The sequence below is a fragment of the Ictalurus punctatus genome, chromosome 17 (assembly GCF_001660625.3).
Source record: "Ictalurus punctatus breed USDA103 chromosome 17, Coco_2.0, whole genome shotgun sequence".
Taxonomy (NCBI): domain Eukaryota; kingdom Metazoa; phylum Chordata; class Actinopteri; order Siluriformes; family Ictaluridae; genus Ictalurus; species Ictalurus punctatus.
In genome coordinates, this window is record NC_030432.2 from 19,123,313 (window position 1) to 19,144,121 (window position 20,809).

General features: G+C 37.5%; 1 protein-coding gene across 1 annotated transcript in view; it reads right to left on the reverse strand.

Moving 5' to 3' along the window:
• clstn2b (calsyntenin 2b) overlaps window positions 1–20,809 on the reverse strand; it is a gene marked incomplete at its 5' end in the record, with an annotated part of 146,339 nt that overhangs the window by 94,715 nt on the left and 30,815 nt on the right. The window contains one exon of the mRNA XM_047161260.2: window positions 17,081–17,276. Within this exon, the coding sequence (XP_047017216.2) occupies window positions 17,081–17,276 (196 nt within the window). The remainder of the gene's footprint in view (window positions 1–17,080; window positions 17,277–20,809) is intronic.

The window sequence follows — 20,809 nt, forward strand, 5'->3', positions numbered from 1 at the left end:
TTTTTGCTATTGTAGTGTGGTGTGATTTTTTTAGTTTATGTAGCATAGTCTGTTTTTTCATGAACATCCCCAGCTCCAACATAGGAGGTCATACTTCACCAGACAATTTCTAGAGCTACCACAGTGGTTAGCACCTTATAATTGCTTTGCAGTACTGTACCAGAAAGCAATCAATAAAACAATCTTTGGTAACTCGGTATTTAAGATTCTATCCAAGGTGAATGGAAGGTTGTTAGTCCAAAATCCCAAAGCTGCCAACATAGGGACTTCAAGCAAAATCTCTTAACCTTCAATTGTTCAGCTGTGTGCATCTTTTTGTTTTGGATAAAACAGTCATCCAAACAAGGGCATGTATTGAGAGAGAGATAGAAAGCGAGAGAAGTTGTATGAGACAGGTTTATGGAGTGTAATCCATCCTGTAGAACTGCAGTGGTGATATCTATATTTTCTGCTTTTAAAGGCTGTAATTCGGTAATCAATCCCTTTTATTATTATTTATTCTTCCATAAAACTTTGATAGGCCATATAGAAGAAGCCCCACACTCAGCATGGAGACATTTATTCAGCTGTTCACCAAGACTGAGATCTCGATTTTATTAGGGTTATTTAAAAAGTAATAGCAAGAGCAGCATGGTGGCAAGCAGCTAGCATTGCCACGTTGCAGCGCCAAGGTCCTTGTTTCGATCATGAGCTCGACTGACTGTCTGTGAGGAGTTTCGCGTGTTCTCACCATGTCACCATGTGTGGGTTTCCTCAGGGTTCTCCGGTTTCCTCCCATATCCCAAAAACATTCCAGTAGGTGAATTAACTGAATGAATGAATGAAAAAACAACCATGTATCCATTTTCACAGCAGCAGTGTCTAACGCTGCATGTATACATAATATTCAATGTTATTTGCAAGTACAATTAACTGCGTTAGTTTACGTCTACATTAATCCGGACAGATCTGAAAAATGCATTTTTCTAATCTACACCGGTGTTTTCAAATGGCTTCCAATAATTGCTCGTCCACACTTATATGGCTGAAAACGCTTATATCCATAAATTGCGCACGCGTGAAAACGTAAGAAGCTTTGGTCTGCAACATTTCCGTCAGGTGTTTGTTTAAAATTTCAATCTGAATGCTGTACAAAGTGAAATTAGTCTTCAACAAAGCTATCAAACTGGATAACAGGCACAACAAGTGCAGTACAACATCGCCCAACATTTAGTTTGTTTTGAGTTGAATGGGTCACGTGACAAAAAAATACATCATCGTTTTTGAATATCTCAGTTTTCAAATGTGTCCACTTGGGAGAGCATTTTCGAAAAGCTCCATTTTTAGCTGGAGAAAAATGCTGTCTTGGTGTGGACGGAAGGCGGAGAGAAAAATGTGCGTTTTCAGATGTATCCAAATCAATGTGGACGTAGCCTATGTGAGTTCACACTGAGAAATATGAATAAATTTAGAACGGTAAAAATAGTCAGAAGACGGACCACATTTGAACTTGTTATCCCATCGTGCACTACCTAATGAAAGAGGACGGGCTAAACCAATAGACAGAACCAACACAGCCACCGATCTCCATTTTAAAACTGTACTTCTTAGTGTCCTGTTCTTTAAATAAAAGAAGAAAAAATCATGTAGTACAGCTCGGTAAGTTAGCTACAGTAGCTAGCAACCAGCTAACAACTAGCAGTAGCCAGCAACCAATATGGTGCATATTAGCGTTGTTAGCAATATCACTAAATAACATTCTAAGATAATTATCTAAGATAATTTCTTTCTAAAATATTGCTTAATTAGGGTGGTACCCAGAAACTTTTATTTTTCTGAATCTGCATGCTAATGTAACTAGGTAAATTAACAAAAGTTTGAAATACATTGAACACTTTTGAGTGTTATGGAGTATTTTGACAGTGTTGCCTAAAGATAAATAAATTGCTGATATATATATATATATATATATATATATATATATATATATATATATATATATATATATATACACGTATATATATATATATATATATATATATATATATATATATATATATATATATATATATATATATATATATATATTCTGAGAAATTCTCATGTGACACATGAAAGCTAGTTCACTAGACTCGAGGTTAACTAGCTAGTTCTTCGGAAGTGCAGGAAGAAAATGGATGTCAATCCAAATGGTATTTGCATGTATTGTATATTTGTGTATATAAGTTATATACATCTAAAAAAAAAATAATAATAATAATATTGAGGAAAAGTTAATTTTTTTCTGCAATTTAATTCAAAAAGTGGAACTTTCATATTTTCTAGATTCATTAAACATCAAGTGAAAAATTTCAAGCCTTTTATGTTTTAATTTTAATGATTACGGCTTACAGCTCATGTAAATCAAAAATCCAGTATCTCAAAATATTAGAATAAGGAATTTATAATACAGAAACGTCGACTTTCTGAGAAGTATGTTAATTTATGCACTTGATACTCGGTCAGGGATTTAATCCTTTTGCATGAATGACTGCATCAATGCGGCGTGGCATGGAGGCGATCAGCCTGTGGCACCTCTGAGGTGTTCTGGAAGCCCAGGTTGCTTTGATAGCAGTCTTCAGCTCGTCTGTATTGTTTTGTCTGGTGTGTCTCATAGATTCTCTATGGGGTTCGGGTCAGGCGAGTTGGCTGGCCAGTCAAGCACAGTAATAATATGGTCAGCAAACCAGTTACTAGTAGTTTTAGCACTGTGGGAGGTGCCGAGTCCTGCTGGAAAAGGAAATCAGCATCTCCATAAAGCTTGTCAGCAAATGGAACATGAAGTGCTCTAAAATCTCCTGGTAGACGTCTGCATCGACTCTCGACTTGAGAAAACACAGTGGCCCAACACCAGCAGATGACATGGCAACCCAAATCATCACTGACTGTGGAAACTTCACACTGGACTTCAAGCAGCTTGGATTCTGATCCTCTCCACTCGTCCTCCAGACTCTGGAACCTTGATTTCTGAATGAAATGCAAAATGTACTTTTATCTTCCCCATGATTGTGGTTGTGTACTGAACCAGACTGAGAGATTAAAGGCTCAGGAAACCTTTTCAGGTGTTTTGTGTTAATCAGCTGATTAGATTTCTTCTCAGGTCGACATTTCTGTATTATAAATTCTTTATTTGAATATTTTGAGATATCATTTTTTTTTTTATTATTTCCATGAGCTGTAAGCCGCAATCATCGAGATTTAAAAAAAAAGAAGAAGAATTTAAATATTTCCCTTTATGTGTAATGAATCTAGAATATATTAAAGTTCTACTTTTTAAATGGAATTACGGAAGAAAATGAACTTTTCCACGATATTCTAATTTTGCCGGTTTTAGTGGCTCTGCATATTCATTTAGCATATTAATGATAAAAATGAAAACGAATGAATATATTTTATGCTAGAAGGATCATTGTAGCTGGTTTAAAATGAGGTTCAGGGCTACTTTAAAGCTTGATCAGCTGGCCTTGTTATGTTTAAATGTAAGAATGGATCAGTATTGATGTTTGCATCTGTATCTGCCGATGTTGATGTGGCATTATCGATCGTGCCTATTTTACTCAAAACAGTGTACACACACACACACACACACACACACACACACACACAAACACACATTTTAATTTGTTCAAATCTCCAGTATAGCACATTCTGCTTTTCAATCTCACAAACATATTGATCTGCTAAAGACGAACAAACCACCAGCTTTCTTTAATCTCTAACCTCAATCCTCACGCTGTAGAAAGTTTGTATGTGTGTGTGTGTGTGTGTGTGTGTGTGTGTGTGTGTGTGTGTGTGTGTGTGTGTGTGTGATGGCTATCTGTTATAAATGCGCTATGAGGCTAAGCCCTTCGTCTTATTCAAGATAAAATACATAAAAACATGGTGGTTGTGGGATGAAAATAATCTGAAGTAAAATGTACATGCACACTTTCTTATCAGTTCAATTTTTCCTAGCATGGCTCGTTCGTTTTGCGCAAATTTGTTCAACAAAAACGGTAAAGGTATGCTAATACACAAAATACTGAACATCTCAGTGCATATTGTATAATTGACAATAAATAGGTCAAAGAAACAATTGATTAATAGTAAGCTCTCTACTTTATTGTTCTGTAATATGAAATCAGTTCACTGTAAAAAAAAATAAAACAAAAAAATAAACATTGAAAAATATACAAGAACAATCTATAAGAAACAGTGATATGTCTTCTCTTTTGAGGTTGATATAAAGCCATGCTTCAATAAGCAGACAAAAATGATATGTTCACGCAAAGGACCTTTTATACTCTATATGCAGATTTAATATGAAATCAAGTCACTGTCCGTTTTAAGAAACATGAACGCAAACATCAGAATAATTTATTATTATTATTATTATTATTATTATTATTATTATTATTATTATTTGCAACAACAGAAGTCAACTGAAATCAGAGCAGTTTATATTTTGATCCTGGTTATGACCCTGTGTGTGTGTGTGTGTGAGTGTGTGTGTGTGTGTGTGTGTGTGTGTGTGTGTGTGTGTGTGTGTGTGTGTGTGTGTGTGTGTGTGTGTGTGTGTGTTAGTTGAGTACTAGGAATTGACCTCAAAGGGAATAATCTTATCCGGATTAAAAACCTCCAAAGCGATAAGGATGTCTTCCAATTTCATTCCTCTCTCTTTTTTTTGTAAATGGAAAGCTATGACACTTGGCAAATACGCCCCCCCCCCCCACACACACACATATACACATACACACAAACACAACTGCTGTTCCAGCCTCCTTTCACAGTCCTTCTCGTCTCTTTGTGAATTTGTCACGCCTGTCCTGTCTCTTCAGCCGTTCACTCGTCCTGCTCTCCAAATCTCTATTCCTTCATCTGTCCCTTCTCTTCCCACTATATTCATTATCTGTTCTCTCTCTCTCTCTCTTACACACACACACACACACACACACACAACGCATGCATAATTATCATACAGCATGTATTTATGTAAAGGTTTTGGTGTTAACACACAGTGACAGATGGAGAAGCAGGCCAGCAAAAATCCCCCATCAACATGTGTTTATATTTGTTTGTGTCTGTTCAGTCATCCATTAAAGTGTAAAGCTCCAGCCAGCTCCGTGTGACACATTCAAGTGTCAGTTGATTTTCATAAACAGTCTCACAAGTACAAGTAGATGTGAAATGAGAAATGGCAAAAAATATTACACCGTGATATGTCAAAATATTTTCACGGTGAGTGAAACAGATCATGATGACATGACTGGCTGCGAAACATTCATGGGAAAATCGAAAAATGCATGTTTAATGTTTGTAAAACGAAGATGTCTTTAATAAGTGACAGGAAGTAAAAAGAAGACAGCGAACAACTTGCTGCAGAGAATCAATGAAGTCGATCAGTAGGCAATGACCCATTGATACATCCATCCATCCATCTTCTATACCGCCTATCCTTTTCAGGGTCACGGGGAACCTGGAGCCTAACCCAGGGAGCATCGGGCACAAGGTGGGGTACACCCTGGACAGGGTGCCAGTCCCATACACATTCACACACCCATTCATACACTACGGACACTTTAGACACACCAATCAGCCTACCATGCATGTCTTTGGACTGGGGGAGGAAACAGGATTACCTGGAGGAAACCCCCGCAGCACGGGGAGAACATGCAAACTCCGCACACACAGGGCAACGGTGGGAATTGAACCCCCGACCCTGGAGGTGTGAGGCAAACGTGGTTAACCAGGTTAACCACTAAGCCACCGTGCCCCCATTGATACAGTATGCTCATAAAATCCATGATATAAGCATACACTATATGTCCAAAAGTTTGTGGACACCTGCTCATCATACCCATATTTAGGTCTCCCTCAAACTACTACCACAAAGTTGGAAGCACATCAAGTGTCCAGTCCCACTTCACACTGATGAATTTACCAACAAAACATCAAAAAGTACACTTCTTGATTATTCCAATTTTAGTTTCCCACAGTTTATTACGCCTAGTCTTCCTGGTTTCTTGCCTGTCAACTTTGGTTTAGTTAACTTGCAGTTCCAATATTTTCCTTGGTATTTTATGCTTACAAAGTTTGGTTTAAATGGTATTAAATGTTATTCGAGTTGAATTTTGATCTTTAGTTATTATGGCCACATCAGCAGAAGCTCAAAAATGATCACTGAACCTAAGAATCTTGTTCAGTGAATCACACAAAAACCAAATGTCGAATCGAACCAAATGTCGAGTTGTTTTTTTCTTTTTGGAATTTAACACAAACTTGAAGTATCAGTGACTGGGTTGGGAGGCATGGTGGTTTAGTAGTTAGCACATTTGCCTCGCACCTCCGGGGTTGGGGGTTTGAATACCACATCCACCCTGCATGTGCAGAGTTTCCATGTTCTCCATGTTCTTGAGAGGTTTCCTCCAGGTACTCCAGTAAAGTCCAAAGACATGCGTTGTAGGCTGATTGTCATTTCCAAATTGTCTGTAGTGTGTGAATGTGTGTGCAGTTGTGCCCTGTGATGGACTGGCCCCCAGTCCAGGGTGTCCCCCACCTCATGCCCCAAGTTCCCTGGGATAGGCTCTAAGCTCCCCTTGACTCTGTGTAGGATAAGCGGTATGGAAAATGGATGGATGCATAACTGGCTTGACGATAATCATGTTACAGAATCATGTATTTATGGAATGGCATTTTAGTCAATAATAAATACACAAGCAAAAAAAGCAAATAAAAATAATATGCCTATGATATAAATAATAAAATGTGTAAATGCAGAAAAATAAATATATGAGATTTAACTCATTATTATAAAATATTATTCCATAGTAACTGTCACATTAGAGTTTTTTTTTATTTCATAATGACAGGATATAGATAGATAGAGAGATAGATAGATAGATAGATAGATAGATAGATAGATAGATAGATAGATAGATAGATATACTGTATGAAAAGAGAGTTTAGAATTTCAGCTTTTATTTCCTGGTATTTATATGTAGATGTGCTATACAACATAGAACGTAGCACATTTTGTATTAGACCACCCAGTTTGTTGGTGAGCAAAAATATTGGAACGTCACTGACAAGTTTTTTTTTTTTTGTTATACAGGTGTGTCCTGTTAGATTGATTATTTAAACAATAAATAGCTCAGAACATCTCCTCTTCGATTTAGCCTTCAGTTTCACATGTGAAAACTGAATCTTTTGTTTAAAAAGATAAGTCAACATGAAGATCAGAGAGCTGTCTATGGGAGAAAAGCAAGCCATTTTTAAGCTGAGAGAAGAGGCATTGCACAAACATTGGGCATAGCCAAACCACCAATTTGGAAAGTCCTGAAAAAGAAATAAAGCACTCTTGTACTGAGCAACAGAAACAGACCCCAATGGGTTGGCCAAGGAAAACAACAACAGCTGATATATTTGGTGTATGGCACAAACAAATTAAATGGCCTTGCTGTTCCAATAGTTTCAGAGTGGACCGTATTTACCTCATTGCCAGCCAGTGTTCTTACTTCTTAACATGGTGTGGTGCCTGTACAAACATTTTCCTCATATTTCACTACAGTAGCTACATCCAACTAAAACGAGAAACTATCATCAAAACTGCATGAAATCATCCACAGTTCAGGGAAATGGTAATGTTCAGCATAATTTAAAATTTTATTTTAGTGGCAGAGTGCCTTCTGCCAGCTGACTAATGTAAAAGTTTAACCGTATTGTACGAGGCAAAAGTGCTGCGTTGTTATTTTTGAGCTATCTTTTAAACATCTAATTTAATGTACTAGTACGTGTGTTAATGTCAAGTGCAATCTGAATACATTTTCTATAGTTTTCCAGTTGGCTAGCTAGCACTGCTTAGAGGTTGAAAGTAAATGAGAATGTAAATGACAGGATGCTATAGCTTCACGCTCGGATGCAGTAGGAAACTTGACGTTGTTTTCTGAGCCTGCAGAGTTTAGCTCATGCTGTTGTACAAATATAAGCCTCGTTTATCATTTATCTCCGTGTTCTTTTGGTCACCATTTGTCACTGAAACCCCAAAAGTACAATTAAGAGCAAAGGTAGTGACATAATGGTGTGTACCAAATATTCTTGATGGCGGTGAAAAAAAGAGCGAATGAAAAATTCAGCGAGTCATTGGAAATGTGATCATCATCTATAATGTTATTGTTCATTCGTTACCTCTGTATCACTATCATGCATCATTATCATGTATCATTACACATTTTGGTCTAGCTTGCTTATCAGTCATTAAAGGTAATATTTACTACTGGGTATTTCAAATAGTAACCGGCTCTGAGGCATGAATGTTGGCAGATAGATTTTGTCCACAAATAAGGACAATAGCAGCGATGTGAAAGAAAATATATAGTTTGGAGTTGTTTGGACAAGTTTATTAAATATATTTTAAGCATTAATTTCTATTTAAATTTAATAGCCTTTTACTGCATGGTGTGGCCATATAGCAACAATTAATTTATCTCCAATTTTTTGCTAGGCGATAATACAAAACTACTATTTTTGTATTGCCATGTCACATGACCAGGAAGTGCCATTACACTTCCTTTTCTGTAATCACATGGCATGTTGAAGGTCATCCTGGGATTCATTTAGGCTTCTCTAATAGTATATACATTTTTTTTTTTTTTCTCACCAAAACATGATTGGATGTAATTTGTGTATGAATTTTGAGTGAGTGAATACATCCACATGCTTTTTACAACTGTAATTCCTTTCTAGAATATATAACATTTACATGCTTACTACTGGCAAAACAAAAAAACAAAACCTGACTATATGATACTTTCTACCATGGCACATTGTTGCCATACAGCACCAATTTACCAAACTACTCCCCTAAATTAATTGAAATACTTGAACTAATTCAAATAATAAAAGTCCATAACATTTACTTATATATATATATATATATATATATATATATATATATATATATATATATATATATATATATATATATATGTATTGTAGGTCTGTCTTTCTTTTAACAAATTAGTAAAATGAAGTAAGTCTTGAGCTTTTCTTATATTCTTGCAGAATATTCGACGCAGTATTTGGCAAAATGAATGAATAAATCAATCAATCGATCCTGTCTCTGTGCCGAGTCAGAGTAATGACAGCAAAGCACAGGCATCAATTGCTTTGCACTTTTTCCCCCGAGGTGTCCTCAGCTACAGTTCAAAAGAAATTATATGTAATGACATAAAATTTCTCTGTTTCCACAAATAATGTCTCTCCAGAAACAAATACGGTAATAGTCAGGGCCACTGACAGTACATAACAGACAACCTGTTTTGTCTCACATAAAAAAAATAAATAAATAAAAAAACATCAAGCGCTATAGCCTAGTTACATTACATTATTGATACTTCTATTCAGGCATAATTGATATGATAGCGCTTCATTCAGTAAGTTTCTGCTATTTATTATTAAATTATCTGGGTGCAGAACTGTGTGTACTCTCCTACATGTTATAGTTCATTGAGCTATTATTATGTATATGGCCACAGTCACAAAAAAATGCACACACACACACATCTTGCTCTCTCTTTCTCCAAAACTCAGATGGAGAACCCCCCCACCCCCACCCCCCACCCCCGGTGAGACGCTCGCACGATACAATTGATGTCGACCACAAATTCAATGTTTTTTCAATGAGATAGCAGCAGAAAGCTTTTCCTTTGCAAGTTCTGAATACCACAGCATCACCTCAGGCTGAACCTTCCATCAAAAAGTTCAATTGTCTCAACTTTGTCCACCGTGGCTCTTGTTATAAGCGACTTTAAAACTGAAGTTTGTGTATTAAATAAAGTCTCACAGCCCTGAAAAAATGAACCTATAGTGTGCAATTATAAGATCAAGGATTTGTGTATGCGGGTTCATTAAAGTTCATGATTTACTAATAAAAAGCACATCCCAATGTGTTTTATTCCTTTTACACGACTGCAATTTGCCAATTAATACAATTCTGAATTGATGAACAAACTACATTTTGTATTGTAGAGGACATTTACAGAGTATGTTTACACTTGTCCACAAGACAGTCAAGTTGCTGTTATCACTTACTGCATGTTATAGAAGCTGTAAACAGTCATTACCTCACCAGGCTCTCTCTTTTTATCTCTCTCTCTCTTAATATTAATAAAACAACAACAACAACCAAAAAAAAAAAAAAAAAAACACCACAAAAAATGCAACTTATCAAATTACCAGGAAACTGGAAAGCACAAAAGCTCTCAAATGGTGAAAAACTTACTGACCATTACCAAAGGCCGACACTGGAGAGTCATATATAAATATAAAAACATTATATTCGCTTCTTACAGAAGTTACAGAAATGACAATATCACTGATTTAACTTTTTTCTTTATTACATAGCAGTGATCCATTTACTGTATTATTAGCCTTAGATTACATGAAACATCTGGTATACAAATCCCTACGTACAGGTTGTTACTATAGAAACATGACATATTAGAACAAGTGCACTAGCAAGTGACATATTAGAACAAGTGCACTAGCAAGTGACATATTAGAACAAGTGGATTTAAATTGCAGCTGGAGCTACTGTCAGAGATGCTGATATAGAAAATAATTCAACACCTCCTTATCAATTGCAGGAACTGTACTGGTTTTCCTGAACCGGTGCTTAGCAGTGCACTCAGACTTCTATACATGATTGTATGTAATTAGTGGAACAATTCACTAGATTAAGCACACATTAAAGCATTGTCTGTATGAATCCGCACCGATTTTTCTTCGAAACCGCTCATACCCTAGAACAATACAGGCATGCGTTTGAAAAGACAGTTTATCCAGTTTATCTGTTTATCCAGAGCCACAAAACCCATTTAACTCTGCATCATTATGCACACGGAGATTGTTTACCTGCAACACTAAGATCATTATCTGATTTTGCAGTTCAAATGCTCATGTAAACAGGATACTACAATAGAGCATATCAGATTAAAGCTCTTGTAAGATTTCACCTTTGACTGGAGTAAATACAAGTATAAGTAAGTCTAAATTAGACTATCTGTCCATTTGGGAAATAAAAAAGGGATTGGATAGAGAAGAGTTTTCCCAGAAGCTTTAAAAAAAAAGACCAAATAACTTGCAATTTGTTACCAGGAACCAAAATAAATACATAGCAAAGCCAATGCATGTTATAAAAATGTATCAGAGAGCATATGCTACATGTCCTGATGAGGTAGGCTTTGCCATATATTTAAAAAGAAATTTGATTATATAAGATCTGAAGGTCCCTATTATCAGATTACTGAAGTGCATGTAATCATTTCTGATTGAATTATTGCGAAACTCTCTCTCTCTCTCTCTCTCTCTCTCTCTCTCTCTCTCTCTCTCATATTTTGTAAATGTATATGCCATTAGTCTTTGCATAAGAGTGAGTTTAGTCTATTATTCACACAAAATCCAAAATACTGCATAAGAAAATACTGGAGCTCATAAATTGGTTTGTTTGTTAGAATGATGTTGTGTGTGTGAGTGTGTGTGTGTGTGTGTGTGTGTGTGTTTGTGTGTGTTTGTGTGTGCGTGTGTGAGAGAGAGAGAGAGAGAGAGAGAGAGAGAGAGAGAGAGAGAGATTGAAAGAGAGAGAGAGAAACAGAGAGAGAGCATGAGAGAGAGTCATGGTAAAAAGAAAAGTTAATGAAACAAAGAAGGACAGAGACAGACAGACAGACAGACAGGTTCATCCTAACCTAGGTAGATAGATAGACAGACAGACAGATAGATAGATAGATAGATAGATAGACAGCAAATGTAGCAAGACTACAAGACAATGAAAATGATAAGGGAGCGAAAGAGACAGCAAGAGAGAGAGAAAAAGAGAGAGAGCAAGAGAGGGAGAGTGTGTGTGTGTGTGTGTATGTGTGCGTGTGTGTGTGTGTGTGCGTGCGCGCGCACGCATGTGTGCGTGTGTGTGTGTGTGCATGTGTGTGTGTGTGCATGTGTGTGTGTGTGCGTGTGTGTGTGTGTGTGTGTGTGGGGGGGGTGATTGGGGGTCAGCAGAGAATGAAATAAAGTGAAAATAAGTATTGCCCTAAAGGAGCATTGAAACAGGACACAATGGCATCTGTGAAGAGTGCATGAAAGAAGACAGGGTGAAAGGTCAAAAAAGAAATCCTGCCAAAGAGATTTGAGGAATCAAAGGAGGAAATGGTAAAGGCCAGGAGACAGAGTGAATCAGAAGATGGAAGACAAAGAGACATTGGGAGAGATAATGTCATGTTAGTGTTTTATGAGCACCCAGGAGCGATGAAACCAACAAAGTGTAGTTTTAACACTGGGGTGACAAGTCATGCTTCTGCCGTGAAGACACATCCCCACTTACTTTAGAACAGAGGCACACTGACAAATCATTTGTGACATAAAAGAAGAAAACCAGTTGAAACCCGGCGCTGATTTAGGTCAGGCACGTGTACAGTACAGATACACCCCAGGGGGAGGCTTGAGCTGCTACCCTTTTGCCATTAGCCTGTAAAAGTGCTCCCATGGCTGGTGTGTATAATATTTGTCATTTATACGGCCTTAGGGTGGCTGCCAGAGCAAAGATATAGCCTGGAGTGTGCCTGAGACCGGGGACTCGACCCTGGCAGCGACACAGAAAAAGATCCACTAATTTTCTCTACATCTGAGGTCTGAAAGCTACAAACGTGATAATTACTACACATGTCTTGTTCTGGGAATTACATACAGGGAAATATGAAGCAAGCATGAATATTAAAAATACTGTTATAGTATGCAATGCACTGACAATCAGGCATATCACGCTGGACTGTCTTAGCAATGTGGATTGAAGTGTGTGTATGTGTGTATAAATGATATTTATTATTTTAAAAAAAAAACATGAAAAGACATGAAGGCTTACATAGAAAGCCTTCTGATGAATTTCAGACTTTTTTTTTAGTCAGCACCATGAATATCAGACCGTATATATTATACCCAGTGATCTGATATTCACTAATGGAAAGGGCATGAACGACTTTCACTTCATATAGGTGAACCTTGACCTCTGTAATCACATTCCTCGGTCTTGTGTACCGATAGAAAACAATAAGATGCTACAAGAATAAAGTAATTAAGATGTATACACTATATGGCCAAAAGTATGTGGACACCTGACCATAACATTGATCGATATGTGCCTGTTCCAAAACCCTGGGCATTAGACCACTAGAGTTTTTTTTTTTCACAGCGACCTTGGTCATACAGGTTTGGGCTTGAAATGTTAGTTCCAGTGAAAGGAAAAGTCCTATACAATTGTGTGGTTCCCAAACTGTTTGAAAGTTTGATGGTCAGGTGTCCACATACTTTTGTTCATACAGTATAGCGTACATCATTGGTCGAGTATACTGTTAGAAAAAAAAAAGGTTTATTTAAAATTCGTGTTTTTTTTTTGTTTGTTTTTTTTATTTACAAAGAAATTAAATCTTTGTGCAGATTAAGAAAGCAAGGTATGCAGTACCCATCCATCCATCATTCCATCAATCCATCCACCCATCTTCCATACCGCTTATCCTACACAGGGTCTCAGGGGGGCCTGGAGCATATCCCAGGGAGCTCAGGGGCATGAGGCCAACTCACACACAATCACACACTACGGAATATTTGCAAACGCCGATCAGCGACAACGCATGTCTTTGGACTGGGGGAGAAAACTGGAGTATCTGGAGGAAACCCCTGAGGCACAGGGAGAACATGCAAACCCCACCCACTCAGGGATTTGAACCTCCAACCCCTTATACAAACGTATACAGCTGGAATGTTCTGGACTATTTTTTTTCTGTTTCCAAAGTTCTTGTACTGTATACAATGGAAAATTACCTTTGGACTAATTTGTTTATACCCCATCCATGGTGTGCCCCACCTTGTGCCCCATGCGCTGTGGGATAGGCTCCAGGTTCCCCATGACCCAGTAGGATAAGCGGTATAGAAAATGTCTGGATGGATGGACTAATTTCTTTATTAGGATGGTACATAAAGTGAAACTTTTTAACTTTCCACTTACAAATAGGCTTGTTTATGCTGCAGGTGTAAGTTTATTTCATCAGCTTTAAAAACACTGCATATCACTAAAGCTCATGTTTCTAAATCTTCTATTTTGGGAGCCAACTAGGCTGCCGCTGATTATAAATACACCCTGTGCGACAGTGTCAGACAACCATTTGAAGCTGATGAAATGGCCTTGTTAAAATAATTAGCCCATTTTAGATGATCTTATATAGTAGGGTTAAGTGGGGGAGCAAACCACCTCTCATGTTTTTGAAAGAATCCTTCATCATAATCAGCAAAGTGGGCAGGCTGCAAAATTCCCTCCTGTTCATCAGTATCAGATCTTCACAGACAGCTAGATAATCATTGATGGCAATTTATACCCCGCCTACGTTTTCCGTTGATTTGATCATGATCAAATAGTATTTGTACATTTAAGGAGAAAAATGAAGTGTTCAGATAGACCTCTGGAGATATGATTCATATTTTGATTGGATCAAACTACAGGGTGTCCCAAAACTCTCCCTATATAAGGGACTATAAATGCCAGCACCACTTCTCGGTTGGTCTGCAACACTTCCAGTCTTTCTGAATTTGTTAAAAATTTGGCAACAGTGTCGTGTGTGTCTGATGGGCCTGCCATGTTTCCTGTCCATCACAACCTTGCGACAGCTTCCCGATCCAGCCACGAGAATGATTTCAATACTTTCTTCTTTTGTCAAAGGTGTTCTTAAAGGATATCTGAAAAAAATTATGTATAATATAAACTAAATATGAAAAAATTGGAAAGACATTTGACAAAAAAGTGTTCATTTCCCGTTTATACAGAGACTTTTGGGACACTGTGTATTTACAGAAACCTAATCAACAAAAAAAAAAAAAAAAGGAAAAGGATGACTCATCTCTAGAGCAAATCTCTAAGTGATGCAGTGCCCTCCTCTAATATTGGCGCCCTTGGTGAGTATGAGCAAAGAAGGCTGTGAAAAACTGTCTTTAGTGTTTAACCTTTTGATCTTTTGTTTTTAAAAAAATGCACAAAAATACTCTGCTCTGATAGATATCAAAGAATTGCAAACACAGCACAGGGTATTAAAAAAATATATTTCTTAAATATAGGTGTGCACCAATTATTGGCACCCCTATGAATTCATATGATGAAAATATATTTGAAGTATACTCCCACTGATATTTTACATTGTTTTAGTACACCTGGGTGACTAGGAACAGGAAATTGCTCAACCATGACTTTGTTTCACAGGGGTATAAATATGAGGTAACACATAGGCCAAATTCCCTTAGTCATTCATAACAATGGGTAAGACCAAGGAACATAGCTGTGATGTGCGACAAAAGGTTGTTGAGCTCCACAAAATGGGAAGTGTCTATAAGAAAATAGCACAAGCGTTGAAAATGCCCATTTCCACCATCAGGGCAATAATTAAGAAGTTCCAGTCAACTGGAAATGTTATGAATCAACCTGGAAGAGGACGTGTGTCTATATCGTCTCAACACACTGTGAAGAGGATGGTTCGAGTGGCCAAAATATCTCCAAGGATCTCAGCTGGAGAATTGCAGAAGTTAGATGCGTCTTGGGGTCAGAAAATCTCCAAAACTACAATCTGAAGTCTCCTACATCACCACAAGTTGTTTGGAAGGGCTTCAAGAAAAAAGCCTCTACTCTCATCCAAAAACAAACTCGAGCGTCTTCAGTTTGCCAGACACTACTGGAACTTCAAATGGGATCGGATTCTATGGTCAGATGAAACCAAAATAGAGCTTTTTGGCAATAAACACCAGAGGTGGTTCTCAATCCTTGCCGTGTATTCTCCAACCTCATCAGGCATTATAGGAGAAGACTCAGAGCTGTTATCTTGGCAAAGGGAGGTAGCACAAAGTATTGACTAGAGGGTGCCAATAATTGTGGCACACCTATATTTAACAAAGATATTTTTTTTGATAAACCTGTGTTTTGTTTGCGATTGTTTGATATCCATAAGAGCAGAGTATTTTTGTGAATTTTTTGAGCAAAAGATGATAGCGTTAAACAATAAAGACAATTTTCTACCGCCTTCTTTGCTCATATTTACCCAGGGTGCCAATATTAATGGACGGCACTGTACATCCTCTCAATTTACTACGCTCTCATTAGGCCAGCTGTGTGGTACGCTCACGTTCTTCTCTGGATGATGTAAATGGCAAAAAGTTGGAAAAGGTTCAGCACAGGCCTGTGAAAAGCGTCTCCAGAGCAGGCACATGCCAACGTTCACCAAAAGAACGATGAAAAGAAGCTGTTGCTTCCATTCTGAAATAGATGATAACTACTAGGCAGATTAAAACCAGAAGATCTGAGGAACAGCTTTGCCCTTTCTTTGGCACCAGCAATAATTCTACCGCAGTCCATTCTGCCTACCATTATTAGGATTGGAAAGAGTAGTAAAGATTGGATTAAATGATTTTGGTTTGGGAAAAGTCTCTTTTTTTTTAGTACTCTTCGGTTACTGTGAACGTATTTCAGCTCTGCATTTGCAAAACTTTTCATTTCATATTTCAATATGAGCCTGTCTCGCTTCTGCAGACTTTACATGGCAGTGCTTACAAAGGACACAGCTGTCTGAAGCTGGAAGTCTCCTTAATACATTGCAAATGCATTTAACAGCATTATTAGCCAAATAGTAGTGTTAGTATTAATTGAAAGTGGTTGCTTGTCTCAAAAAGGCATTACATTCCTTTCAGAAGCAAAAAGCACAATTTTTTTAACTACTGTAGTTTCCAGTCAGGATTTTATATAGCGTAAAAACACTTTTAACTACTTGCAAATTCACTCAGCGCTATTTTACCACTTCGTCTTATCGTTGCTACTGTTTTCCTCTTTTCATTCGCGACACTTTCCATGTCAGACTACATCCTGCAAGCGGAAACTGTTACCTGGTGCGCAATTATCCACCCATAATTAGATCAGAGTTTAAACACATTTGGGGTTGACTTGAGTATTCACGTTTAACTATGCTAGAACATCTAATGCTTAAAGGAAGGTACATATACGTACTTGTGTGATTTCTTCGCTCCGATGCCTCCGGGACCTGATCCACAATCGTGTGCTTGGATGGTGAATGTGTACTCTCTCTGGCGCTCACAGTCGATGGGGCTTCGCGCCCGCAGCTGGCCTTCTCCAGACGTCCTGTTCAGGACCACAGCCTCGAATGGAGCATCTGAACCGTGGACTCCGAATGCACAAATCTCCCCTAGTGAGAAAACGATCTAATTAAAATGGCATGGAGTTGACGACCAATTTGCCAGGAGAGGGAAATAATGAAATAACACAATGTGATGTGTTGGTACATACTCTGTCCTTTTTTTTTCTCTTGGGCTTTTCACAACTCATTATTCTCACAGAAGAAACAGATTTTTTTTTTAATACATCAATATCTTTTACTATAAAGTAAAACATGCATAGTCGACCCTGCATACACTCTGGATGCCAGTTTATTTATTTATTAAATTGGCTTATTTACAGAGCCACAGAATGAAACAAACTGATTAGGAAACATGATTATACCATGTGACATCACCCCTAGTCTTTCTTTTGCCTTCTATTGGATAACATGCTATCTAGCGTTAAATACTTGTCAATTACACAACATAATACTTAACTAACTCATAATTAACTAATCTAGCCAGAAACTGTACGGCACTGGGCATTAACCAGCCACCCAACAGCTACCCATTTACCTTAGGTAAGGTTAATGATACACTTTTTAGCTATCTGTTATTATGTAAATAGCCAATAATTCATTCATTCATTCATCTTCTATGAGCACGTTATCACAGACAGGGTCCCAAAACACTGGGAATACCTACTGGCATGTTTTGGGGTATGTTGGAGGAAACCAGAGAACCCAGAGGAAACCTGCACAGACACTAGGTCAACACTCAAACGTACATAAACAGAAAAACCCGGACTCAGGATTGAACCTGGGACTCTAGAAGCTTCTGAGGCAACACTACCTGCTACACTGCAGCTTCAATATGATTTAATTTACAAGAAAACGTTACAAATTCAGAATAACACATAAATATTTAGATCTACTTTCAAAATTCAAATCCTAGTGGCACAAATGTATTATTAAGAAAAGGAATCGGCAATCCGAACGTGAAAGAAAATGAAGCAGTCCTAATAGACACAGACACTGATTATAAAGAATCGCACAAAGATTAAAAGTAAATCAAGCAATAAAATAATTAGAGCCACTAATTAGTTTAAAGCACAATAAAGCAGGCGAGACTGGGGGCTCAGTGAGTGGAAGGAATTAGGTTAAAGGCAAAGCAAGCTGGAAGAGATGAGTGTTCAGCTGGGTTTTAAATGAGTAGAGGGAGCAAGCTAGGAATTGCTTTCCAGAGGTCTGAGGCTGTAACAGTAAAAACCCTATCTCATATTATGCTAAGCCTGGAGGAAGGAACAGAGAGCAGATGGTGTCAGAGGAAAGAAAGCTGTATACAGATGAATATGGCAGAATGAAGCATGGGCTGGACCATAAAAACAACTTCCAAAGACAGAAGTTGTGAGAAGATTTTATATTCTTGCAGAAGTGTAGAAGGAGTCAGTGGAAGGGTTTTAAGAATGGTGGTTATATGTTAGCAAGGTCTGGTCTTAGCAAGGTCTTAGCTAACAATGCTCAAGCAGAACGAGTCGTCCTTCATTCGTTCGGTTAATGACAGGAGTCTCCAAGTTTATCCATGAAGAGCCAATGTTGCTTCAGGTTTTAATTCCAGCCAAACATGAGACACACCTAAAACAAGTGCACACTTTTCCTTGTCTCTAGGGTGGTACCACAAAGGGGACTTTAAAAAATAAAATAAAATAAAAAAAATAAAAACCTTTAATATATATCTTTCACCAGGAAATAACAACTTTAGGGACCAATTGAATACTTTTATTTATTTATTTATTTATTTATTTATTATTTATTTTTATTTATTTATTTATTTTTAAAGCTGCACTCTAAAATTTAAGTGTAAAAAAGGTATGCCACATGCACAACATAAAAGTACAGTTTAGGATTTAAACCTAACATGGCGAACAAATTATATTACAGAATTCAGGCAATTTTACTGGGGGTATCTCATACAGTGTGGCAAGTAATAATCTGGAAAGACCTTTGTAATATCACAGTCTAAACCTGGATTTAAAGAGAAGCAAATCATTAAATGAATCACATGTAAATGAATCACATGCATATGAATCACATGAAAATGAATCATATGGAAATGAATAAATAAATTAAAAGAGTTAAATGTACAGTTTGCTGCCTTTATTTCAGAGAATTTACAAACGGTCGTGGTGGATATCTGCTCAGAATGAAAATCTGCAAACGTCAGATATAACCCAACACGAATACATTATTCAGATTGAACAGATAATGCGTCCTAAACAAATACGACTGCAGAAGTGTACAATTGAGAATTAAGGTTGTTTTTTTTTTTTTTTTAAAGCAGCTTCTGAACAGATGTGTGCTTCGCAATCCCGCAGGACAAAAAAAATTACAACAACAACAACAAAAAACACTAGCACAAGGTTTTTACATAAATGTGCAGTTTCTGGGGCGTTTCCAGGCTTCAGCAAAATTCCCACCCCTACTACAACACAAAAAACTACACACAGGACTTAAAACTAGCCCAAAATGTTCAGACATAGGAAAAGGCAGACACATTTTTCTTTCAGGGGAAACAAGTGGTCGCAGTGGTGCACATTTCTGATACAGTATATCTGCAATATTATATGAGGAACCAGGAATCAGACATGTATTATTCTTTTTCTCATCAGTGGTTTGCTTGAGTAGACATTTAAACACTGCCATACTGAGCTCCAATGTGAAACTAGATGTCTACCATGTAGCTGTACAAACATTAGAAAAGCTTTTCTTTATAAAGCCATTGATTCTTATAGCCCATGAAGACCACACACTGTGCACAGAGCAGCATATCTCTGCAGGGCTCTCCAAAAATAATCATTCAATTCATTTTTAAAAATATTAATGCGTACATTCACTGAGTGGGTTTTTCCATTCTTTGTTATTTCATTGTTATTTAAAAAAAAAAATCTTCCTGGAAAGTCACACAGTAATGATATATTGTATAATTATATATTATAACACGCTAAGGGAATCCAGGTTTATAGAAGATTCTGAAAGTGCACCAAGAGAACTTTTTTCTTCGGACACCAATCGTTGTTGGGTCGATGACCTGCATATGTGGAAAGGATCCAATGGCTTTAAGTGAGTTCCTTTTTCTTGCTGTCCAGTTGTTTGAGCTTAACACGGACGGTGAAATTGAAGGTTCGAACGATTTGCCTTCGGAAAGTTATGCATACATGTGTGTAAAACTGTGCGGGTCTCGATAGTCTTCACAGACAAGTGAACAAAAATTACGGCCACTTTTAGCAGTTTCATCAAATAAATTCAGCCAAGCAAAGCTAAGTTGGCAGGCCGAGCACTGGCCACGTGCCATCGCTTTTTCAGCCACTCGGACCGGAGTGTGTTTTGAACATAACGCACTGTGACTAAGCTCTGAATTTACAAATCCCTGAGTGCACTTTGGCACCGACAGCGAGTTTTCTGAGCCATCCTGAATGAAAAGGTTAGCCGAGTGTTACATGCTATCTGCTTGAGTTCATTGAATGAAGCCAGATTCAACCAGAACGAGTGAAATGTCAAGCATCACAAGCTTTTCATGCAAAGCCTATAATATGGGATTTCATGAGGTCAGACTGACAAAACAG